At 47.3% G+C, this 25604-nt stretch overlaps 1 protein-coding gene across 5 annotated transcripts in view; it reads right to left on the reverse strand.

The window, feature by feature from the left end:
* Positions 1 to 13336: 13336 nt before the first annotated feature.
* The window catches only part of LOC146193920 (nucleosome assembly protein 1-like 1), a 40344-nt gene continuing 28076 nt past the window's right edge, over positions 13337 to 25604 (reverse strand). For 2 of the 5 annotated variants that reach the window (XM_084602870.1, XM_084602871.1), the window contains exons 11-13: positions 20118 to 20400; positions 15028 to 15123; positions 13337 to 13562 (exon numbers count right to left, since the gene is read on the reverse strand). In XM_084602870.1, coding sequence (XP_084458996.1) covers positions 13518 to 13562; positions 15028 to 15123; positions 20118 to 20400 — 424 coding nt within the window. In that variant the 3' untranslated portion in view covers positions 13337 to 13517. Of the gene's footprint in view, positions 13586 to 15027; positions 15124 to 20041; positions 20401 to 25604 lie in introns of all 5 variants that reach the window. The other 3 variants (XR_014706877.1, XM_084602872.1, XR_014706878.1) reach the window with 3 other exon arrangements.

Below are 25604 nucleotides of genomic sequence, written 5' to 3' on the forward strand. Positions count from 1 at the left end.
ATGATGACCATATGACAATAGCCTACATATATGTGCTAAAAACTCGCAAACCTAACGAAATTAGAGGAGGTTTCTCTTAGAAGGATAACAGCTGGGTCGGCCCTTAACCCGCCGGTAGCATGCCGATGGGAATCTGAAGACATCGGACCACGCATCGTACCCACCCATAGAGGAAGAAAAGTTTTTTGCTTCCTCTATGGACCCACCACACCAGCTGATGATGATGTGGCTTCTTCCTTTGAAGCGGGCGGCCACAGTTCCTGCGTCCTAGCCGTAAGTTAAAAAAAAAAAAAAGAAAAAGAAACACAGTTATTTAGGCATCTTGGGGTATGACGGACGTTTCTCGCGCTACCCTTCCTCGCCATTGTTGCAGGCGAACCTTTGTGATGGCACGGCCACGACTTCGGCAGCCCGCACAGAGAGAGAGGGCAGCTTTTTATTTATTCCAGCGGATGAAGAGGCTCCTCCGTCGCTTGGGATGGATGGCGGGTGCCCCGCCTCAGACGCAGGCCGGCAGACGTTGTTGGCCAGCGGCGTCCCAGGCCAGCTGGATGGCGGCTAGCTGGAGCCATTGAAGGACTCTGCTGGAGCCCAGGGACCGAGCAGCGCGCAGCATGGTCTCCCAGAGTTGCGGCGTCAGATTAATTTAGACCCCTACCGGGAGAAAAGGGGCAGTCCCAGAGGATGTGTTCGAGGGTCCCTCTCGAGTCACAGTTTGCACAGAATTCAGATCTTTCTCCTGGGAGCATATGGCTCACTAGGAGCGGGTGTGGGAATGTCCCAGTCATAAGGCGACGCCAGGCGACGGCCTGCCTGCAATTTAGGGTAGGGGCTGGCGCAGCAGCCACCCGTCTACTGAGTCTATAATGCTGCAGAATTTCTGTTAAGATTTGGCACACTCTATGCTCACCGCTCCAAGCCCCCCCTCTCTGCCGCCGGCTCGGTGGTAGAGCCCTCGAGCCATGACATGGGCGGATTCGTTGCCGGGAACGCCAGTGTGCGCTGGAGTCCAAATCAGCTGTATAGTTCGCGAGATTGGTGATTGCTGTAATATTCGAATTACCTGGGGAGCAATCAACCCACGACTGTAATTTCGTATGGCAGTTTTGCTGTCGCAGATCACGAAACGCACCTTTGTCTGGGCGCAGGCTAGAGCTACAGCCACTTCCTCAGCTGCCTCAGGAGATCTAGTTTTCAGGGTGACCGCGGTGATCGGTCTACCCGACCCATTCGTTACCGCTGCAACCATAAAGGGGCTTGCCCCTCCGGCAGCATCTACAAAGGCTACTTCCTCCGGCGGCAAGCGGCTAAATTTCTTACTGCGCATTTGAGCTCTTTTTTCCCGACGCTCCGTATGGTATTCGGGATGCATGTTTTTTGGCAGCGGAGGTATCCATAGCCTGTTCCGTACAGCCATGTCTATTTCAGATTTTGTCTGAGCGCCTCCCCAAGTGTCGAGGCCCAATTTTTCTAGAATGGATGGATGGATGGAAACAACTTTATTTAATAAAAAAAAAAAGTCTTCCAGAGTGGTCCCCTACTAGTCCAGGAGTTCACGGGCTTTTGCTTCACATAGAGCCCGATCTACCAGCCATTTCTGACCGGCGGGTTGAGCTGTCCGCAAAGCAGCCTCCCAGGAAGAAAAGGTGGGATGGGGGATGGGGGGCACTGCCTGGGGGGAAGGACATTCCCACAGGTAGTGGAAAAGTGAGGATTTTGGCTCGCCACAGGTGTCGCAGTGAGGGCGGGCAAGCCAGGGTGAAGGCATGAGAGACGGTAGGGAGAAATTAAACAATCCGTCTGCAACAGTGGCGTAGCCAGAAATTTTGTTCGGGGGGAGGGCTCACGTTGCAGCGCGTCCTCCTCCATATAGAATTTGTCGATGGATCAAATATGATTAATTCCAGCCAAGAGCCAATAGCCATTGTGTATTAGGTGCCGCAAACGAATTCTTGAATGCCACGCAGTACGCACTGCCAATTGACAAATGTAAAATAACTTTATTATAAAAGAACATATATGTATGTGACAAACATTGTGGCAGAAATAACTGACATCAATGCTTCCCTGATTCTGTCTGTTGAATAAGTACAGAAAATATTAAACGAAATCTAGAACTATATCAGTTCGAAACCAGCAAAGCAGTGCATACCGCTGATATGAAAACGTAAAGGCCAAGAAATGAACACTTTGACGGGAAAAGCTTTATTGAATCTGTCATCCAAGACGCTTGTTTACATTTTTGTACACGTCCAACGGCCAATGCGCTGTCCTTTTTTCCATTTATTGCACAGGAACACCTGTCACCGGTCGTATACTGTGGGTAATTTAAGTGAAATTATAGTCGCAACAGAGAGCGCACAGAAAAAGCAGGAGAGTTCCGAAACATATGTACATACAAATGCGGAGATATAATGGAATATTATAAATGAGATGATACAACTTGATAAGGGCAAAAAATTACCACTGGAAACAAACTTCACTATATGTATGCACAAAACCTCGCAACATGACATTTAAATATACGTACAAGTCTCCAATATATCTATGCAACTAAGCAAAGTCACTGCATATGATGCGTCAAACAAGGCACATAAACATGTTGCGCAATCACAGATAGTAAAGTTTAAGCACAGAAAGACAGACAGCCCCATAGCCCCCCCCCCCCCCCCCCCCATTCTGGTTACGCAACTGGTCTGCAATTGTCGTCATGTAGCACTGGATAAGGGTAACGAGGTGCTGTGGGGTGGTTGCAGTGCCATGCGCTTGTGTTTGTAGAATGTGGTGATTTGGTGGTATGTATAAAGGACCGATGCGGCCTCCTGCGCGGAGTTGGGTGCCTGATCATCCGGGGCTCGGGTAGAGAGTTCTCGAGCCAGCGCATAAACGCGCTCATTACCGGGGATCAAAGCATGCCCTGGGATCCACGTTAGATTAACCGTTCGGTCAAGAGAGGTGGCGGTGGTAAGAATATGATGCGCGGCCGGTGTCGCCACGCCGTTTAGGTAGTGGCGGTAGATAGATCTGCCTGCGGCGGTTAGGCGGAGCCGTTCTACCTGTGAAGTGCGCACCGCTTCCGCGATCTAGCTCATCCCATGTGTTATGGATGCCCAGCTGCAGGAGGCTAGCGGTGGAAGTACAGCGCGGGAGTCCAAGGGCTCTTTTAATACTTGTGCGGATGAGGCTCTCTAATTTATGTCGTGCTGCTGCCTTAAGGGGTAAGTATGGCGTAGAATAGCTGATTCGACTAATGATAAATGCCTGGATTACGCGCAGAAGATTCTTTTCCTTTAGTCCTCTGCCTTTACTCGAAACTCGGCGGATGTGGCTAACTGTTTGAGATACATGCCGCTCAATCCTCTTAATAGTTTCTCCGTTGTAGCCATTATCTTGGAGAAGGAGACCTAATATACGGATCTGCGATACCCGGGGAACGATTTCCTTGTACCGAAATCTGTATATCCACTTTACGCTCGTTCCGCAGGCACCGTGGATTGTAAATGAAGAGTTCTGATTTCTCCAGCGAGCATGTAAGTCCACGTTCTGCTACAAACCGCACGATCGTGTCCACCGCCTCTTGTAGCGTGTGTTCAATTACGGCATCGCTACCCCGACTGATCCATAGTGTAATGTCGTCAGCATAAATACTAAAATTTAAATGAGGGTAACGTCGTAGTTGTTCTGGTAATTTTGCCATTGCTACGTTGAAGAGAAGAGGCGAGAGTACAGAGCCCTGAGGAGTATCCCTACTGCCCAGAGGGAAAAGTCATGATGAGCTATCGCGGAATTTAAAGCGGGCACTACGCCCACTCAAAAAGTTTTTGATATAGTTATACGTTTTTGTCCCCACATTCAATGCTGATAGGCCGTCCATGACTCCCTGGTGCGAGATATTATCAAATGCCTTCTTTAGATCGAGGCCAAGGATGGCCTTAGCATCTTTACTCTTGGGCCGGATAATGTCATGTTCCAACTGGACCATGAGGTTCTGAGTTGAGAAATGAGAGCGGAAGCCTATCATTTCCCGCGGGAAAAGGTCGTGTCTATCAATATACTTGGTGAGCCTGGTTAGGATAACATGCTCTAGTAGCTTTCCCAAGCATGATGTTAGGGATATTGGCCGTAAATTGTCTATCCGAAGTGGCTTACCAGGCTTGGGTATGAGAATTATGTCAGCCGTTGTCCACTGCTGAGGTATTTCCCCTTTCTCCCAGCACTCTGTATAAGCTGAGTTAGTGCGGCTACCGATTTGTCATCTAGGTTTCGCAGTATTTTATTAGTGATACCATCTGGGCCCGGCGCCGTGTTGGTTTTAAGCCGAAGAATCTCTGCTCTTACTTCTGCCGTGCTAATAGGGGCATCAAGCTCATCATTGGCGTCCCTTAAGTAATCTGGAAGGGGCATCCTGCTTGTATCGCCAACATACAAGTCTTGCAACTGTCGAAACTTCTCGTCATCTCCTGGAAAGGAGCGTTTCGATTGTCACGAAGTCAAGCAGCCAAGCGCTTGCAGGAAGGTGGTGCCGTCTGTATGCGGCAGGGACAGTCCGATGCAAGGTGGTTTCTTGAGTTCTAACGGCCGCTACACATCTGCTCACCACATTCAGACTTGCGAAGAATGGACAACCCCCAATACCAACGCCAAGCGCAAGCTTAGTGCCCTGCTTGACTTCATGTCGGAGTCTGGCGCCATCAACCTCATCTAACCCACTCCCTTCCCCTCTAGGCCTCAGGTCATCCTCATGAATAAAGGGTATGAATGAACTTGAGGTCCGTTGGGTCCGTTCGATTCAGCTGCACTCTTTGCACCAGTTCCGCAACCGGTGGCGGAGAGCCGGCCGCTTTTGCGATGACAGCCACCGACTTCTGCGAGAAGGCGCGACGTGCAACAGGGGTGTCACGTGGGATACGGTAAAAACGTCCCCGGAAAAAACGTCCCCGGAGCAGTGTCCCCGGAAAAAATGTTCCCGGAAGAAACGTCCCCGGGAAAAATGTCCATTGGCGAAGTAGGAAAGAATGTCCCCGAACGGGGCTGAAGTCTTGCGCTATAGGACGTAGACTGCGTTTCCCGTGGCGAGCTGCAATGATGAATGATGAATGATGCATGTTAACTTTATTACAGCGGTTTCACCTGTCGGCTTGGAATTGACCGCGAACATCGAACTGATGCGGGCATTCATGACAAAAGAAAATTATGGCAGCGGTAATACAATGACAGCGCCTCGTCTTCACTCTGTTTGCTGGGAAAAGAGGAGCTGACCACCGGCTTTACCGGAGAAGCTTGGAGCGATGCATGCTTTGATATGTCCATTATGCACGACTGGTTAAGCCTCGTTCTGCTTATACCATCATCACCCTTATCACAATTCTACACCAGCATCGGAAGAACGGTTGAACCTCGTCGTCAGAATGTCTGGAAAGTAATTCTAGTGACGTCTTTTGCTTTGGGCGGTTCCCTGAGACGCCGATCCGCTTGTACCTTTCTAAGTGGCCAGTGTTACCAAACTTATTAGACCTGCCATATATGATTGCCTAACGAGCTGCAGAGCTCGGAACCTTGCAACATATAAAGAGCCAGATGGCTTTCACCATGCTTTTACGCAGTTCTTGTAAACATTTCGGGCCCCCAGAGGACGCAGGTTCCAAATGATGATTGCATTTAAAGGGCCACTGACCAGGGAAGGCCATTTTAAGCAAAGGAGCCCAGTGTTTCGATCAGGTACCGGAGATAGTCTGTGCAAAATGCTACAGTGACACGCGCGCCGCAAAGCATCGAAAATACAATTCAAAGCTCTCTCATGCTCTCCTTTGGGAAGCCAGCTTTCCCGTTTCCTGCGCTGGCCCGACGGGCCACAGTAATGACGTACGTACCGCGGACGACGTCCATTGGTCCGTCTCGCTGACTGACGGCAGAAGGATGGGTGTCTACCGCTCGCTGCGCGCTTTTCCCTCGCCACGCGACCAGACTGAATCCAGTGGCGCGCGCTCCCTCGGCCGTTTTTTTTTTTTTTCGCGCTCGCGGAGTGCCACGCCCAACCTCCCGCCAAACGCGGAGGAGGAAGGGGAATTTGTCTTGCGGACACGGTGTAAGAATAATCTTGCGGAGGCTAGACGACCTCAGCCAGGAGAGTGAAAAACCTTCGGGAGGGAACGGAAGGAGAGAAGCATGACAGAATCGGGTGATTGCGGTGGCTGTAACTGCGTTATTAGTTACTCTTTTCAAAAACATTTTGCGGCCTTGCGTTCTAGGGGCGAAGTCTCACAGTCACCGGGAAGAAAATATTTTCGACCGGAGGGTGGACAGTGGGCCTTTAACTAAAAAAAATGGCAAGGAAGAATGGCATACAATGTTTATTTATTTTTTTTATGTGAGTTCCGGAAGAAATCTTTTTTAGGGCCAGTTTTGGCCTTTGGGACGTTTTTTCCTAGTTGCCGCTTCTTTCGGGGACGTATCTTCCGGGGACGTATCTTCCGGGGACATTTTTTCCGGGGACGTGTTTACCTACACCCGTGCCACGTTCGCTGCTCAGCGCGTAGCGGTACAGAGGAGGGGCGCAGTTCCCTTTGGAGCTATTTTCACACGCTACTGAATAGGTGGGATATTTAATAAAGAGGCTACTTATTCCAGGTGCTTAAACTGATCCCTGCAATTTCTTTACGTCTCCCTGAAGACGCCGCGAACGTGCAGTGGGCAATGTTTGAATCGCCATTTAAAACTTTCAACGTTTCTTCTTCCTGCGGACAGCCATAAATCGTCCAGATGAGAGATTTGTACTTAACGTTTACAACGAAGGATGGTGTTTTGCATTCGTTCTTCCCGTAAGGTAATAAAGGCTGCTGCCTTTATTACCCGGCGTACCCGGGTTCGAACCCGACCTCAGCGGCTGCGTTTCGATGGAGGCGAAATGAAGAGGCGTCGTGTGCTGTGCGATGTCAGCGCACGTTAAAGATCCCCAGGTGGTCGAAATTACTCCATAGCCCTCCACTACGGCTCCTCTCTCTCTTTCCGCTTCCTCTCCCACCTTCCTCCCTTCCCTTACGGCGCGGTAGAGTGTCCAAACAAATGAGACAGTTACCGCGCCCTTCCCTTCCTATAAATCAATCAATCTCTTCACCTCGGCGGCTGCGTTTCGATGGAGGCGAAACGAAGAGGCGTCGTGTGCTGTGCGATGTCAGCGCACGTTAAAGATCCCCAGGTGGTCGAAATTACTCCATAGCCCTCTACTACAGCTCCTCTCTCTCTTTCCGCTTCCTCTCCCACCTTCCTCCCTTCCCTTACGGCGCGGTAGAGTGTCAAAACAAATGAGACAGTTACCGCGCCTTTCCCTTCCTAAAATCAATCAATCCCTTCACCTCAGCGGCTGTTTCGATGGAGGCGAAACGAAGAGGTGTCTGTGCTGTGCGATGTCAGCGCACGTTAAAGATCCCCAGGTGGTCGAAATTACTCCGTAGCCATCCTCTACGGCTCCTCTTTCTCTTTCCGCTTCCACTCCCACCTTCCTCCCTTTCCTTACGGCGCGGTTGAGGTGTCCACAGAAAACAAATTAGACAGTTACCGCGCCTTTCCCTTCCTATAAATCAACCAATCCCTTCACCTCGGCGGCAGAGTTTCGATGGAGGCGAAACGAAGACGTGTCGTGTGCTGTGCGATGTCAGCAGACGTTAAAGATCCCCAGGTGGTCGAAATTACTCCATAGCCCTCCACTACGGCTCCTCTTTCTCTCGTTATGCTTCCTCTCCCACCTTCCTCCCTTCACTTACGGCGCGGTTGAGGTGTCCACAGAAAACAAATGAGACAGTTACCGCGCCTTTCCCTTCCTATAAATCAACCAATCCCACCTCGGCGGCTGCGTTTCGATGGAGGCGAAACGAAGAGGTGTCGTGTGCTGTGCGATGTCAGCGCACGTTAAAGATCCCCAGGTTGTCGAAATTACTCCGTAGCCCTCCACTACGGCTCCTCTTTATCTCTTTCCGCTTCCTCTCCCACCTTCCTTCCTTCCCTGAAGGCGCGGTAGAGTGTCAAAACAAATGAGACAGTTACCGCGCCTTTCCCTTCCTAAAAATCAATCAATCCCTTCATCTCGGCGGCTGCGTTTCGATGGAGGCGAAACGAAGAGGTGTCGTGTGCTGTGCGATGTCAGCGTCGCTGTCGTGGCTGTAGGAAGAAGGAAAAGAAAATGTACGGGCCTGCTACTGGCTCTGTAGCTGAGCCACCTCCGCTGCCTCGTGCGATAGAGAAGAAAAAAAGGAAGAGGGAAAGAAAGACGCGCGCCGGAACAACAGCCGTCGCCCACCACCAGCGGTGGTGTGTGCAATGACGACCTATAACAGATAAAAATTCGGTGCCAGGCTAGCCCCCGCCGCAAGCGGCGGTGACCCACCTGTACGCACGTTAAAGATCCCCAGGCGGTCGAAATTACTCCGTAGCCATTCACTACGGCTCCTCTTTCTTTCTTTCCACTTTCACTCGCACCTTCCTCCCTTCCCTTACGGCGCGGTTGAGGTGTCCGCAGAAAACAAGCGAGACAGTTACCGCGCCTTTCCCTTCCTATAAATCAATCAAATCATACCTTCCTTATGGCGTGGTTCAGGTGTCCACAGAACAAGTGTGACCGATCTGCGCCTTTGCTTTTTAGTGAACCAATTACTATTATTATGCCTTAATTGCTTTTTCCCGATCTTTTGTGCACAGCGTTGACGCATACGTTCCTCTGCCGGAATGTGCGAACATCTTGTACGCACGGAAGCGCAACGCACGAGCAGCCAAGCGTTTGCTTGGTGGACCGTGGAAAATGACAAGGCACTCTGTCAATCCTGGCTGCGTTGCGCGCCATCTGCTGGCAACATCATGGCGGATTGCTCAGCATGCGTTATGTAAGCTCGGTGGTGCGAGAATTGCGGGTGATACATACCAGAGTAAAGTACAGCCAGTGCAACTCACATGACTTGCACTCAAGGAGGTTATAATAATTCTATTATAGCCTCTTTGGTTGCATTAAATATGATACTTATACAAATGGAAGCTTCAAGCCATTTAGGAAATGCACGTAGCACCAGATTAGCCGATTAGCTGCCAACAGATGGATGGTCCAGGCTATCCTTTTGAATGCTGTCTTTTGTCATCGTTTTACACGTATATGAACATTAAAATAGCATTGAGATCAGCACAAGGACATGCTAAATTGTCTGCCCACGCGTAAAATAGAATACATAAATTTTTACATTAGACATTCTAAAATACTGCCACTTTCATATTGAATTTTTTAACAGGCTATTAGGTTAGGAATAAATGCACCAAACATATACATGAAATCTAACAAGCGATACATTTCTTTGACAGTACACAGTGACATCAGTTATATAGGACACACAAAGCCTGAAACCTGGGGTGGTATTACCGAACATGCTCAGTTTGTGTTCAGTTCGGAACACTCTGTGATTGGTTGGATGCAGAAGACGCGTAAGTGATGACACACTCACTCTAAGTCTCGGCTAGTACTACAAAATATGTACATTTTTATGTTACGGCACCCCGTTTCTTTTGGCAAAATTTCACCCCAGAACTGCGTGTCAGCTGATGTAAAAGCGTTCCGTTTGCGTTATCCCAACCATTTTTGCGTTCCATAGCTCTCTGCGTTGTCCTCAAGTAGAACACTAAAATGCGACTGCTGTATATACTTTCCTCTTGAGCGATACCGGTAAGCTGTTAGTCATAATCTGCAAGTGCCTGCCGAACGCGCTCCATCCCAATCTTATTTCCATTTTATGGTGTGGATCTGCAGTTACTACTTGCCCTAAGTAGGCCTATTCGCCTACTACTTCGTGTTTCGCTACCTAAAGTAACCATGGTCAATTTTAAAAAGAAATTACGTTTCGGGAGCGCTACGGCTCCCTTGTTCACAATGAACAACCGGCCGGACGTCCCGGGATTTTTGTAGCAGTTAGTACTGTTCTTAGAGATTTCGCGTAGATAGGATGCAGTGTGCCATCATTCTTGTTTATTGTGTTAGATGTCTGGATGATTAGTGACTCAAGATTTCGGCGGGCTGATACGTTCTTTTCCGTTGTCATTATTTCTGCGTCATCCCAGTTAATCTCATGGACAGTCTCTTGCGCATGCTCTGCGATTGCGTTCGTTGTCACTTTTCCTTTACGTACATCGTACTGATGATCTTTCAGGCGTCTCGTGAAATCTTTCGTTTCGCCTACGTAAACTGCTGAACAGTCTGCGCAGGAAATTTTGTAAATCACGCCGGGAAACTTCGCACGTGGGAGCTGATCTTTCACATTTACAAGCTCATTTCGTATCTTGCTTGTCGGGACATGTGCCACATTTACGCCATGCTTGCGGAACATCCGTGCCAGTGCCTCACTGATTCCTGATACGTACGGGATAGGGGCTCGTTTCGGTTTCGGTGCGTTGGCACTTTCGTCTTCCCTGGCTTCTTCGATGGAGCCAATCTTCTTTGCGTGTTTCGAATGAACGACAGCGAGTAGCCGTTTCTTTTCAAGTCATTTTCGATGGTCTTCATTTCGTGGTTTAGGGCTTCGTCTTCACTGCATACTTCCCTGGCACGATTGATTAGAGACACAACCACGGACCGCTTATGACTGACTGGGTGCGCTGAATTAAAATCAAGGTACCTTCCGGAATGCGTCAGTTTCCGGTAGACGCGAAAACTGAGACCAGTCTTGGGGTACGCGATACCACAGTGTCGAGGAACGGAAGGCAGCCGTCGGTCTCTTCCTCAACAGTAAAGTTGATTGAGGGCTCCAAGGCGTTGAGGTGATCGAGGAAAGTGCTCATGTGCTTTCGGTCTATGACACAGAAGCAGTCGTCCACATGAAACACTTTTGGTCGTGGTTGGAAAGTGGCCAAAGTTAGCCGCTGTGACCGAGATGGCTGCCCCCATTGCTGTGCCAAAAGTCTGTTGGTAGAAGTTGCCGCTGTACGTAAAATACGTGCTGCCGAGACAGAAATGTAAAAGTTGGCAAAGTTCCGCTGTTTCAAAAGGCGTCCGTTCTTGCCACGAGGTATCATTCTTGAGACGCTGTTTGCATGTTTCAACTGCAAGATCAACAGGTACGCTGGTAAATAGCGAGCAGACATCAAAAGAAACGATGTCCTCTGTGTCTTCTAGGGCGACCGCTTTGACTTTGTCGATGAAATCGGATGAATTCTTGATGTTCGTGCCTGTCTTGCCCACTAGTCGGAGCCAGAACGCCATGAAGGTACTGTGACAACGAGTGCAACGGCGACTTTCTAAAATCCACTATTGGGCGCAGGGGAATCCCTGGTTTATGCCCCTTTGGCAATCCGTAAATGGCGGGCGCTGAACCGTTTGTACATAGTAACTGATAATAAAGCCGTTTCATAGACGGAGGGAGGCCCTTGAAAATTTCTGTGAGCATTTTTTGAAGAGACGTCTGCACTTTTGGAGTAGGGTCTTTCGGGATTCGGCAGTAAGTGGTCTCGTCTTGAAGCAAAGCCTCCATTTTTTCATTGTAAGAAGACCGGTCAAGGATAACAGTAACATTTCCTTTATCTGCCGGTAGGATGGCTATATCCTTGTTAGCCTGGAGGCTTCTGACTGATAAGCGTTCACCTTGACCAAGAGGGCGGTTTGATGACGTCTTCGTCATGTGCGACAGCACTCCTATCGCCTTCGTTCGAACTTTGTCCTGAACGTCTCGTTCCAGCAGTCGAACCGCTCCTTCTACGGCGCATGCAACTTTTCGTGGGTCCGATGCCTTCCCTTGGTTGAAATTCAAGCCTCGGCTGAGCACCTTGGCTTCGGAAGGGTTGAGTTCGTAGGACGACAGGTTCCGAAACACAGAACCTGTCGTCCTGCGAACTCGACGCTAATCAATCACTAAGGAATCGGTCAAATATTAAGGATCCCCCAAAGCTATACAGCTTTGTTATAAACTTCTTAGTCAAAAGAAAGCCCTTTCCTCAGCCAGCTCAGCAGAAAAGATTCTTTTCGTTCACCTACTAGAAACGGCACCGGTTGCAGCGCAACTGCGGTAAACAGAAACCATACCCGACGGCATTAATGGCGAGCGATGCGGCTAAAGCAAACTAAAAGAACAAGAATGAACGCTTTATTACAAAGGGAGGGATATGCTTCACAGAATGAAGTCTGCGTGTTGTCGCAGCCACTAAACAGCGAGATGTCAGAAAAGCAGCAGATTCAAGCTTTTGAAGTTTAGAAAATCTGATGCAGCTATTTAGACAATGCCTAAATAAGGGATATTTTTGTTTTAATGTTCAATTGCAATTAACCTTGTCGGGCAAAGCACAGCAGCAGCGCGTGTGTTGCAAAATAATCATTTATACAATCTTGCATACATTGATGAATGTTTGCTTTCAGCTCTGCATAAGTACAACCACCATTTATTCCTTGAATATTTGATATGCTGCAGTAAGAAACAAAATTGATAGGGTAAATCATGAAAGACTCATTACCTTAGCCAGCACATTCAATTTTCACGAAGGTGTACAATATGTACTTTTTGCCCAGAGCAAAGCACTTTACACTACTCATCTAAACAGGATTAATGGGTTACGTTGGACAAAGGTGTTGGGCGTACACCCCTCGTGTTCAAAAGCAACTCTTGCCACACAATTCCACTCATTCAGAAGTGACGAGAGATTGGTTGTGTCGCGGATCTCCACTAGAGAAATCTTCAAGTGCAGACTAGCTTTGGTAATCATTTGGAGTTGTTTACGGGCTACCCTTTGTAGGTTGAGACTCCTATTGCCTTAAAAAAGCGAGGGCACGCACAATGAACTAGACTGAAAAAATCCAGTGACCGGAAGCTGGCCCCACCCATCACAACATAGATGAAGATTGTTGCTAACAGGCATGGGGTGCCGCTAGTTTTTTTGCCTCAGGTGGCACCCTCGCATCTACGTGAACGAGACAAGCGGGTGTGCAAAAAGTACACCACGCGTACGTGCAGTGCACTTCAGGGGTGGTATACTAGCCCCTACTTCCTTGCTCATCACTGACCTGCAACCATGTAGAGAAGGCACATTCAGCATGGAATAACCAGGAATAAGAGCAGACAACACTAAGCCCCCAACCCACAGGATGAAGAGAGAAGGCCAAGGTCCCTCCATCTTCACTCGCGAGCCCTTTCATATATCTACTGAAAGCCCAGATTAGACACTGCACAGCTGCTTCCATTAAGAGAGCTCCTATATTCCACTAGCTCGAAGGCTGCTTCTATTCGAAATTTTCCACTGAATGAGCCCTACAATACTGCTTCAAGCTGAAACTTCCTGCACCCACCAACTATCCACCTAAATGTACAAAACTCCACACAAGAGGTTTGTAAACGCAGTTTATTTTCAATTTGGTTGCAGTTGACTTGCGACAACATGTAAATGCGCGAGCACAAAATACTCGGTTTGAAAAGGAAACTTTTGGTAACAATTTCAAACAGCTGAGACATGCAAGAAGGGAGAGTGGGTACATGTGTCCTTAAAAAAAGATTTAAGCCACGTCTAGATTACTGCTGCTTGCACTCTGCCGGAGGCTCCCCTTTCTTGGTGCTCTGTGAAGCAAAAGACATCACAACTGAAAACAAAACAGCACAGGAATCAAGTTCAAGCCTGCCGTGGGGGGTACGGGAACACAAGCCATGTACACTGAATCCAAGCTTAGCCACTAGAACCTTGTGCATAACACAAAAGGCAAGGGGTTTTAGAAAGATCAACAACACCAAAATAACACACTAGAAAATGCTGCCTTTGCCACCCCACATTTTGAGCAGGCCCAAGTTGTAGTTTCAGGCTGGCACATGCATTAACTAATGCAGAGGCAAAAAATAATAAGCACAACAGGCATATGCAAATGAGGTCTTCCCATTTTAGAGTAAGTGCAATGTAACCCAAAACGAAAAAAAAAAGTGCACTGCATGAACTGTTGCACAGAAACAAGCAATAGGTATTGAAATCCCTCTCCACTAATGCCAGAATGCTTCATCCATTCTAATTGACTGTGTCCCAACAGATGGGCTAGCTACTTACGGAGGCCAATTAATTCAACTGCATTCTCAACATTGCAGTAGCCGTGCAAAATTTTAGAGGAATGCCTGTATAGCTGTTCCTTCCCGACTAGATGAATGACAGTACTGCAAAGACATCAGCTGCAGAATACAGCTCCAGAAATGTTCCACTCTGACGAGCAAAGCATAAGGAGAAGAGGTTTACATTTACTGCAATGAGGTTTTATACTGCACGTGCGTTTTAACATACGGCTGTGAGGGATGTCAATGGAAAGCTCCAGATAAATTTAGAGCTCCCAACAGTTTTTGAACATGCATCAAAACCTGTTTTCAATGCGAAAGCCTTATCTAATGGCTGGCTGGCATCACTAGAATGTGTTGGCAGAGTGCGTGGACAGTGCCATCCGAGCATGTCCACACAAACTAAATTTCCGTGACTTCACTGTTCATTTATTTACATAATTGGTTTATTAAATTATTCAACAAATCATTTACCTGAAGTAGTCAAATACCCACAATTGATGGGTCATTTTATCATTTAGGTGAATTTGTTACTCATAGTAAATTATTCAATTCAAGCAAAGCAACAGCAAGAATGCTTTCACATTACTACACCCAGTTGGAATTTTTTGTATGTCACCTTCACCAAAATACAGCCACTTGTCCACTTTATTTTTAGAACATACTCTGTAATGCCTACAGTTTAATCCACACATTCATAAAGTTTTGCAACAACCGGCTATAACTGAAATTTTCCTCTTTCCAAGAGGGACCAATCAGATGAAATGAGGCTAAGTACCCTAAGTACTTCATGGCCAGAGACATCTGGTTTCCTCTTTGTACTCAGAAGATGACTTGGACTGCCAGTGGCTGCTTTTAATGCGTAGAGCACAAAAGCCTAGCACAAGGTCAGCCAGCAAGCAAGAACTGCTTCTGCTGGTGCTTCATTATATGGTGTTAAGCCACTCCCGTGCAACAGCCACCCAAAGAAGCAGAAAACTCATTTCCTCACCTTGGGTGTGAAGTCTGGGTCGTTTTCATCATCTTCATCAAGGAACTCATTCAGGTCATCATCCTCCTCATCATCGACCTCTTCATCTTCATCATACTACAAAAAAAAATTACCGACGATTACGTTACTTCCTAATGCAAAATTTGAGCGCAGCAAATAAGCTGTTTCACCTTTTCGATAGATTGAGGCAAAGAAATCGAGCAACACATGTATGCGCTATAACAGAATTTTTTTCTCTGGCAGCACGTTTAGCAGCAGCAGCAGACGGAGGACTTCCACCGGTCGTCTCGCTCATGGCTCAGAAAGAACTGGCAGATAATTTCGCAGTGGCGAACGGCAGCGGCAATTTCGGCTCGGGCGGTGCACATATACAGATCCGCCGCCACCGATCTGGCTCTCTGATTGCCACCGCACAGGGGTTGCATTGGAGGAGGAGCGAAGAAAGGAATTAAGTTCGAGCCGGCGCTTTGACAACCGGAGATTCGCAGGAAGAGCGGCGTGTACACCCAGCGGCAAACGATGGGGGCAGAAGCGCGCGCAGCAAGCGGACAACGCGATAAAGGGAGGAGGGAAGAGATAGCAGCGACTGACTGATGCTGCTGACGCCGATAGTGAGTCAACCCCAGCTGCGGAGTTGGTTTCAGGGACAACGCCGCCGATGCCGACGCAAACAATATGATACCCTCGCTTCCGCAGCCCCAAGAACCAGGTCTAGCCGTGGGAAGGTGGTCACGTATTCGTCGACGTGCCAGGGCCTACGTGAAATAACCGGCGCGTCGGCAACTGAAGAGCACCCTATCTGCCACACAGGAACAGGGGGGGGGGGGGGGGGAACCCTCCCCCCTCTTTCTGCATGGCGGCGACGGTGTTCTATGCAGTCACGTTATCTGGACTCTCTAGCGGCGTCAGCGGTATCAGTCGGTCGCTGCTAGCGCTGGGGGGATGAAAGGGGGGCGGAGCTGGTTACGAGGCAGACGACGACGCGAAACCCAGAAACGGACGCCAAAGAGCTGCGCTCTAAAAAGTTGATAAGTCAGGCAGTCCCTCCATCACTACTACAGCACATTGTATAAGCAAGTGATTCAGCACTCCGATCCTGTTGAGAAACCAGCGAGAACAAGACTGAAAAAACACTCAAATTGTCCTCTGCTTGAAGAGTTAAATGTTTTGCCAAGTTTTATGAAAAGCTGTGATCATTATAAACAAGTACCAACATCAAAATGTTACCTACAGAACATCAAGCAATTTAAAAAGAAGTGCTATAAGACCTATTTTGAAGTGTTCTGCCATTGAGCCACTGTCATTCCTCATTCAGAATCGCAACCAAGCAAGAGGACATGCTCGGGGCGCAGCGAGCACCACTGCAGGGGCCCCCAGTTGCCTTTTTTCATTCACTACAGTTGATTAATTAGTAAAGACGAATTAGCTATTTTTTAATTATTGGCTTGAGAGAAAAAGTGTCAATGCAAAAGTTGTAGATCTTGAAAAAAGCTAGCTACAGTGTTTTCATCAAACTAGCATTTCCATAAAGTGATATTTTTAGCAGCCGAAAACGACGCCTGGACAAAAAACTGACTGCGGTGTTAGCTGGGACACCCAGTATATACCGGGTGTCCCAGCTAACTTGAACCAAGGGTTAAAAACCAGTTGCATACAATTGCCAACCTCCTTGTGCTCCACAGGAAAGTTTTTGTTTTGCAATTACTTAATTAGCTGATTACGTCAATTTTTCTAACTTACTAAATATTCACCTTAGACCGAAAATGTGAATTGGAAAGTTGTAGAGCTCCTTCAGAAACCCCTATTCCATTAATCGCGATAAAGAAAGTATCATGTGTATCTTTTTCCGGGCTCAAAAGAAAGCCTGCGAAATACAAATAATACCACGTGACTAGCGCATTTGAGCACCACGATTGTGATGCTCTCAGTCTTGGTTTGAACGAACGAAATCAGCTGTGGCCGTGACCCGATGGTCCGGTTGCAGCGGCAGGCTGAAATGTTGGCGATGGTTGGAGCGAGCTAGAGCTCGCCCATTGCCACCGCGATCTTGGCAAGACCTGCGCACCTCAGCAGCCTATGTCACGACAGGCTGTCAATGATAAATTACGGGAAATGAACGCGCGAGAGCGAATTTGAGTCTAGTCACATGATGTCATCTCGCCCCTTTATCCAAGTCTGTACACTCATTCAGTGGCTGATACCTTATCGCTCATCCCTTTGTTGTGACGCAGGGTGATGGGAGAGAAGGCGATGCAAAGGCCTTGTTAGAATCTCTGTCTGCGCGCGCTCGCTGCTACTTGCACAGTCACGTGGGCCGGCTGTTTGGCGCGGGTGAAGAAGCCACTGCAGGCATATCAGGCCTGCTGCTTTAACGAGGCAGAGGAGACATGGCCAAAGCTAACTTCGTTCGCTCAAACCACGGCTGAGAACACCACAATCGCGGCGCTTAAATGCGCTAGTCACGTGTTATTTGTATTCCGCAGGCTTTCTTTAGAGTCCGGAAAAAAGATAAGTGACTTTCTTTATCACAATTAATGGAGTGGGGGTTTCTGAAGGTGCTCTACAACTTTCCAATTACCATTTTTGGTCTAAGGGGAATATTGAATGAATTAGAAAAATTAACATAAAAGTATTTGTAAAACAAAAAATTGCCTGTAGTGCGAAGGAGGCTGGCAGTTGTACGCAAATGGTTTCACTGACCTACCTCATATATTATTGTATAACCCTTGGTTCAAATTAGTTGGGACACCCGGTATATATACATACATACATATAATGTGTATATATATAATTCTCATTGAATTTCATCTTTTTACATGGGATGTTGTCTTATACAGGTTTTTTTATACGAGAACTGGTGAAACCATCATATTACTGCTGAATACAGTAAGCTACTGCTAATTTGTCGCTTAAGGGACCAGACAAAAAAAAAGAGAAATTAACAGAAAGCTTGAATTATCGAATGGCCAGAAAAGCTGCTGAAAATCGTTTACATGAAGTGCACGATGCTTGTCTGCATTGGAGACTAAGCCCTCTTACTGCACATTCCATGTGGTCAAGCACGGTGGTGAAGCACGTAGTGAATTTGGAAATTGTCGAATATGAAAAGAATAACATACTCCCTTTGTTTTTAATATATCAAGTACAGTCGTGCCTAGTTAATATGAAAGGCTCAAATTATGGTCAGTTTTTCAGGGGACCAAACATTTTCAACAAATTTATGCCTCTTTAACGGAACCTTGCTGTCCTGACAGTATATACAAGAACGAAATGCACAGAGACTATTGGCGTCCATGCATTTTTGTCTCTTTAATATGAGTGGGAATGAGAAACAAATATTCACTGCCCCACTGTGACGTTTGTTTATGCACTTTAAGCGCAGGTTAGTTGAGGAATGCAACCAAAAAGTACAAATGACTTGGTGGCAGTTTTTGTGGTTTCGTGTTTAATGCAAAGTTTGGGTCTATGCACTTACCCTTTTCCCCACTGCACGAAATGGCTGTGATGAAAACTTTCTGCAGCTTATGTAAACTAAAAGGATAAATTCAGTGTCTTCCACCCCACTGAGTGTCCTGTACGTGAACAGTTGTAGAAGCTAAGCAATTTATCTATGCTACGCCATAAAGCTGCCATACAGATCATGGTGTACCGCATTATTTCAATAAATGGAGATAATAGGCTTGTACATCCGAAAATTAATTTCAACTTTATTGACCACCTCCATGCAGAAAAGCTGGCTTTAACCACAGCGTGCTTTTTCCTCGCGATTCGTTATGGATGACTCTTCATGGATAGCTTTGTTAGAGAACCAACCTGTCCATATTAACGTGGCACGACTGCACTCTCACATCTTTAGTTTATACAACAGAAAGACTGGCTATGCAAGACTGACACTGCAATAGAGGACACTGTGTAGTTTTGACCACCTTGGTTCTATGAAATCCTATGGTACATGGGCGTTGCATTTCACCTCAAGAAAAAAGCAACTGCAGCAACCGGAATACAGCCAGCTCAGTAGCAGTAACCACTCAGTAACCACTAAGCCATCACAGTGGGCTCCTTGGAATGTAACGCTACTCATGTGAGCCCTGAGCCACCAGCAAAACAGGTTTTCTGGAATGAAAGCATTTGCATTAAGAACCTTATACAGCCTTGCCAAACAAAGCTGCTACTAGTCAACTGCTACCCAAGTGCCCAACACTGCTCAGCGTGCAAACATTTATCGCGGAGTGCCCCTGGCTGCACTTAAAGGGTTGTGGCACACCTATGTCAGAAGTTCCGTCCATGGGAGCTCAATAAACATGTCAAGCGACCTGCAACCCTGCAGGCATGGGTCGATCCCCCATCGTACATCGGGCCATCAGAAGCAACCCGGCTCTGGCGAACTTTTCTTTCTTACTTCAAGGAAGAAGGACCAGGCCATTACTTCGCGGAGCCGACCTCGGGACGACCCTACCTCGAGGAAGTGGACACCGGTCCCTCATATCTATCCCAACCTTCACCCCCACCCCCACCCCTACATCCATGAAACAACTTAGTTCTGCCGCAAGGGAAACGCCTAACGTAAACAGAAATAAAGACGTAAAAAGACGTAAAACATGTCAAATAGTGCAACAGTTTTGCAAATGATTTTCAAGCACATTCTTTCACTTTTCAATGCATGCAATCATTGAACACTGCCCAGTGCACGTTTAATTTTCTCTGGTGTAAGTGTTAACCTCCAACTGCACTTTATTATAGTTCACATTAACACTGGCCTGTTTGAATATCTGCTTCTGACACTGCAAGGGTTAGCAGCATCAAATGAAATGCAAACTTCGGCTCAGATAACCAATTATTTTGCTGTAATTACACCCACCAGGCTGCAAAAATACATTACGCGTGACGAGCCATTTCAAAGGTAGTGTGGATGCCTATTAATGCCATGGCCACTACCTAACAAGACCTCAGCGAACAAGAAATGGCACCAAACGAATGCTAACCAACAGAATGATCGAAATCAGAATATAAGAACCTTTTGCAAGGTGTTGAAAAACAAGTAACCTAGCCACCCGAGACAGCACAGTCCTTCCTCTAAGCAGGTCACGAACCTCGTCCTCCTGGAGGGCCTCCCCCGTGAAGTAGAGCACTGCGCGAGGAACCACTCGCTCCTTGAGCACGTGGCCGATCTCAAAGTCTGCTGCCAGCAGCGCTTGAGTGTCCTCGTCCAGCTGTTCGCCGGCCGCCTCACTCGGAGGGCTGAAGAAGTTGAAGAACGAGTCCTTCTGCACAGTTTTGGTCACAAACCGCACCGTGCCCTTGCTCTTGTGCTTCTGCTTCTTCTTCAGGGTCTTCACAGTCACATTCTTGCCCTTCTTCCAGTCAATCGTGCACCTGGAGAGAGCGAGAGAGCATTGGGGGAAGAAAAAAAAAAGGGAAAGGGGACCAGACACAGACTGTTCGAAGCATGCTTCAGGCCAATGTATGCGTGTTGTAATTACCACCACGGACGTTTTGCAAGCATGGTGGCAAAATGAGAACCGCACATTCTTTTAGTGTCGCACCGTTTACAAGTGGAAAAGGCTGTTAACAGCAGCCTAACCAAGTGACGCAGTGCAAGTCAATGCCACCTGTAGCAGCAAAAAGGCATCGACACCGGGCAGACACATCTTGCAACACAGCTCTATGGGCACCTCCTAGCCAACAAACGGCGAAGCCGGCTGAAAACAATATTGAGCCACACCTAATACAAACCACTATTTTCAAAACCGTCGACTTTTCAAGGTTTTCCCCAATTATTTCAGGTCAAGTTCCCTGACGAGTGAAGAGGCTCAAAAATGTAGCTGCTGATGATAATGAGCATAGACAAATAATTTCCAACAAACAGCAATTTATTAATCATAAACTGCAGTTCACAATAGTGAAAGGCTTTTATTAATGGTAACGTGCGTACAAACGTCACAAGTTCACTGAAAATTAAAAGCGCACTGACGCCAGCCTCAGCAGACCTCTTTGATACTACCAGTTGCAAATTTCCTATAGGCCCCATGTATCGAAAAATGCCAGTTTCAATTGGTCAAAATAGGGTGCCTCGATGTGAGGCACCTTTAAGGGGGGACACTGGTCTTAGAGCTATTTTCATTATTTTAAAGCCAATCCTGATAAAATCATACCCTTTTGTTCAGATTTTTATGCTGATTTCAAAAATGTAACTTGTTTTTCTCTATGTCAGTTAATTCCCGAGATAATAGTATTAATTATCCATTTAATTAGTACTTCCGCGCAAAAAAAATGCCTCTATAAAACATCATTTTTAATGCATGGCAGTACAGTACAATGACCAAAGAGTGCAATGATCAAAGCAGTTTTTCCATTTTACCCTTATTAGCAATTTTGCTGCACTTTGAAAGTTGGCCTTCAAGACGTGCCTATCATGCTTCAATTAACTTGGCAAAATAAAAAATTTTTGAAGCTTGAATAAAGAATTCTGCTTCGATCATTGCATTCACTGCACCTTCAGCTTTATTTAGAAAAAGGAATTACATCTCTATCTGTCCTAGATGCAGAGATATCGACGAACTAAACCAGCCAAGTGTCCAAAATTTGAGTTTTGAGAAAATGGGAAAAAACAAACTAGGCACAATTTATTCAAAATTTCAAAAAGATATATACATATTTACACTTGCAGACAGCTAATATGCACCAGGCATGTAATCTGACTGCTTGGGCTGACTAGAATGCCGCTTTTTCAGTGCCCGATGCATGTTTTCCGCAGAGGCACGCTTGCGTACTGATTCGGCTGTTCGGCGCCTGTCCTTCTCAGCCATCCTCCTGATATTCTGGACGCCAGGGTTCATATTTAGCTCACTCAGTATTTTTGAGCATGCTTGTAGGTTTCCTGCATTGAAGCGGACAACAGCCTCCGCAACAGCTGCTTGAACGGAGAACAGTGACGCATGGCGCTCCTTTGGTGCGAGTGACCATATTAGGGAGTGCAAGCTTTCATTACTGTTCTGGGTTTTTCCCTGCTGGCACCGCTCCAGCAGCTTTGGGTCTGCCAAGCGCTCATAAATAGGCAAAAGTGCTTTGCACACATGTGGTGGCAAGCTGTATCTGTGCTTGGGAGCAGGCTCTCCCTTGGCTGCAGCAGCATTCTGGCGGCACCACGAGTTTGCGCCTGTCGGGTAGAGGGTGTGATTTGACACGGTATCATTGGAGGTTACGTGATGATAGGTAGCCATCACTGCCTTATGCATTGCCCCAACATCTCCAGCATGGGACTTCAGGGCCCAGCTGTAATACGATGTCAACTTGGTGACAAGGTCGCCTGTCAGCTTTCCTTTGCCACTCAAGCTCTCTTTTGCATCACCTTTATGCTTGGCAATTGCATTGCGTAGGGCCGTTCCCATCCGCTTCTGCACATGGTTTGTGCAGTCTTCTTTGCTGATTTCGATGTAGCCGTACACAGCTGATTCTTGCAATGCAAGAAATGTGCGGCTATCGCCGTCTGAGAGCATGGTCGTGTACCTAAGGCCATGTTTCTCCAGTGACCTTTCAAACAAAACAAGTCCGGCCTGAACTTCCATTTCACCGGACTTTTTGTCCGTGTTCTTTTGGCACAAGTGGCTTTCTTTCCACGCCTCATAGGACGGGTCACCTTCTTTGGGCCCACGCTCACACCCAGCACAAAAGTTACTGAAAACTACATAGTCGAGCACCAGTTCAGTAAAAAGTTCTACTACGGCGCCGACACCGATGTGGGATGAATGACCCCGGGTCATCCATGAACCATCGAAAGAGACAAATGTTCCCGGGGTTGTCAAGGTTCAACTCGTTATAGAGTTGCCGAACAGAACGGGCGCTGTCTTTCAACACTCCTTCGGCTGCGCGTGTTGCTGCGGGCGTCAGCTTACTCTTTACGTAGTCCTGCCACGTTTTCGTGTGCAGGCCACGATGAGATATGTTCATCGCCGCAAACACATCATTCAGCGCCGTTTGCCTATGTCCGGTACTTTGCATCGCGCGTGCAGCAAGGATATTCACGGCAAACGGATTTATCTTCTGGCTGCCTTGCACGCGCGGCGAATTCCATGCCGATGAAATGTCCCCGCAAATCACGCACGCGAGAGAGAGTTTAACGGCTAGACCATATTCACGATTTCCTTTTGAAATATGGACATCCCCGCCACACACTTTGCACTTCACAGCAGACAACAGTTCGTTCAGCGACTCCAAACTCACAACAGTGAACGTCGTATCGACCGCACGGCAACCGCCGGTCGCGTCAAGAAGACGGGCGTCAGAAGTGGCGATGAAATCCGCTTTCCTCTTCGTCGCTGCGGTTGAACCCAGCTCCTGCAGCATTCCTTCGGCTTTTCTTTTCTTTTCAATCAAGTCCGAAGGCTGCAGCATCGTCGTGTCGTGGCGGACGCGTCCGCTGGGCGTAGGCGCCGCCGAGCTCGCTAGGCCTATTTCGTCCGCGGGGACTTCTTGACTTGCCGCTGGCTCCTGCACATCCTCGGAGCTTTCGGGTGCCGCAGCACGGTTCCGAAAGTTGTCGCCGCGCGCACTCTTCTTCTTTTTGCCGAATTTGTGGCGCGAGCGGAATTTACTGAGGGGCATCGTCTCGCCTCGGTCTCGACTCAGAACAAAATGGCGTCTCGGACGCTTTCAACGGCTGCTGGCCCGCCGCATGCAGACGACGTGCGATAGAATCAGCCAATCGGATGGCTCAGTTGCAGTCACGTGCGCTCAGCAGCGAATCAGACGCCGCGTTTTCGTTTTTCTTTGTGGTTATTTTTCTCAGTGGCCATTGAGGGCAGACAAGCGCTAGCGGCGGGAAATTGAAACCCAGAAAGCGCTCTTTCAAATGAGCCTAACATGGCCGAGATCGGTCCGGCGGAACGGCAGTTGCGCGCAACGAAAAATGTGCCGTTTTATCGTCTGCTGCTGCGCAAATTCAGCCCGCGCGATGATTTCAATTCGTTATTATGCTGAAAATACTGACTTCTGGAAGAAGAAAATTGGTGAACTTGTAGATTAATAGCCACAGATTCCAAAAATGCCATTTTCAGAAAATCGGTTTTTTGGTCATTTTTTGGTCCCAAAGACCCGTGTCCCCCCTTAATGAGTTTCATACATCAAATGCAACACTGGCAAAGCTACAGCTCTTGTCTGCAATCCCCGTATCCGCAATGAAAAATAGTGCCTGCTCTTGACGAGAGGAAATAATAGTTTCTTTGTCTGCAAGCTTGTACATTTACCATCAACTTTTTAAAAATCACCTATTTTTTAAAAAAGGATTCGGCGAATTTGTATGTTCTATTTGTTGTTTTCTTCACGTCTCGTTTTCGCTGCCCTGCAACCCTGCCAGCGGTGCCCTCCGTGCTGCACAACGCACCGACCTCTACTGCCTCTTCGGAGCGGGTTTTTTTTCACTAAGATCGGCACTGCGCAGATGTCCAGGCACGCGAAGTAAGTTATTGCAAACGTGTATGGTCGGAATAGAGCCAGTTTGCGCAGAAACCATTCTGCCACAGAACGAGCGCATAGTGATATGCCTTTTTTTTCTTCTTGTGGACTACTTGGGTAGCTTTTGCTGCGTTGCACCTGATGTATGAAATGGAGTACAGGTGTATAACAGTGGCGGCGCACGCAGCCATTAAAGGAAACTGCGTCCAAGTCGCAAACTTTCAGGCTGTTGATAAATGCGCAATCAGCTGGAAAATAAAATTAGTGGAAGACTTGCAGTAGCAAAAATTCTTAAAGATAACAGTCGTAGAGTTAATTAAGGAAAGTTTTAGAACAATTAAAAAATTAAAAAAAAAAAAACACTTTTGCTGCGTCTATCCTTTTGAGCTCATGCACTCAGATTATTAACACTGAATTCTATCAGGAAATGCGGTAAAATCGGCTTTCAAATCGTTACGGCAGCCACAAAATGTAATAGTTAACAACCTAATGCACACAGCTCCACTTGAATGAAGTTTTAGTGCAAAAATTATTCTTTTGGGCCGAAGAAAAAAATCAACTTATGAACAGGAATGACAGGCCACATCTCTTTGCACCTTTTCACCAGACAGACTCTTGAAAAGCCGCCATGAAGTGAGCCTAATATTGAGCTAGTTCATAAGACTTTTGCAACGTTTGCGAAATGAAATTGATAACAGACACATCCATAAATGGTGGTAGGCCATTGGGCTCACTGACATCAGGATTCTCGCATATGGTAATAAGTTATTTCAATCGAAAAACTGATAACATGGCTAACTTCTGGGCGAGCAATTAAAAATGTAGATGTGCTTTCGCACTTTGTCTTGCGCAGTACTATGGTAACTTACAGCGTAGCACACAATTTTCTCTTCACAGGTTGCAATGAGTGTGGCTATGCAGAAAGAATTCCCTGCAAGTAATATCAATGCAAAATAAAGAGCCTTAGCCCAGAACAAAAGCACAAGCAAGAACACAGCCACAACTACACCACTGCAAAGCACGCTTCAGAGCCTGGTTTGGTCTGTAGAGTTTAACAGACCTAAGTGACTCTGGCTATGAGATGCCATAGTGAGAGATGCCACAGTGGTGGAGGGATCCGGAAATTT

This window comes from Amblyomma maculatum, chromosome 4, assembly GCF_055883805.1.
Source record: "Amblyomma maculatum isolate TAMU_Amacu chromosome 4, ASM5588380v1, whole genome shotgun sequence".
Taxonomy (NCBI): domain Eukaryota; kingdom Metazoa; phylum Arthropoda; class Arachnida; order Ixodida; family Ixodidae; genus Amblyomma; species Amblyomma maculatum.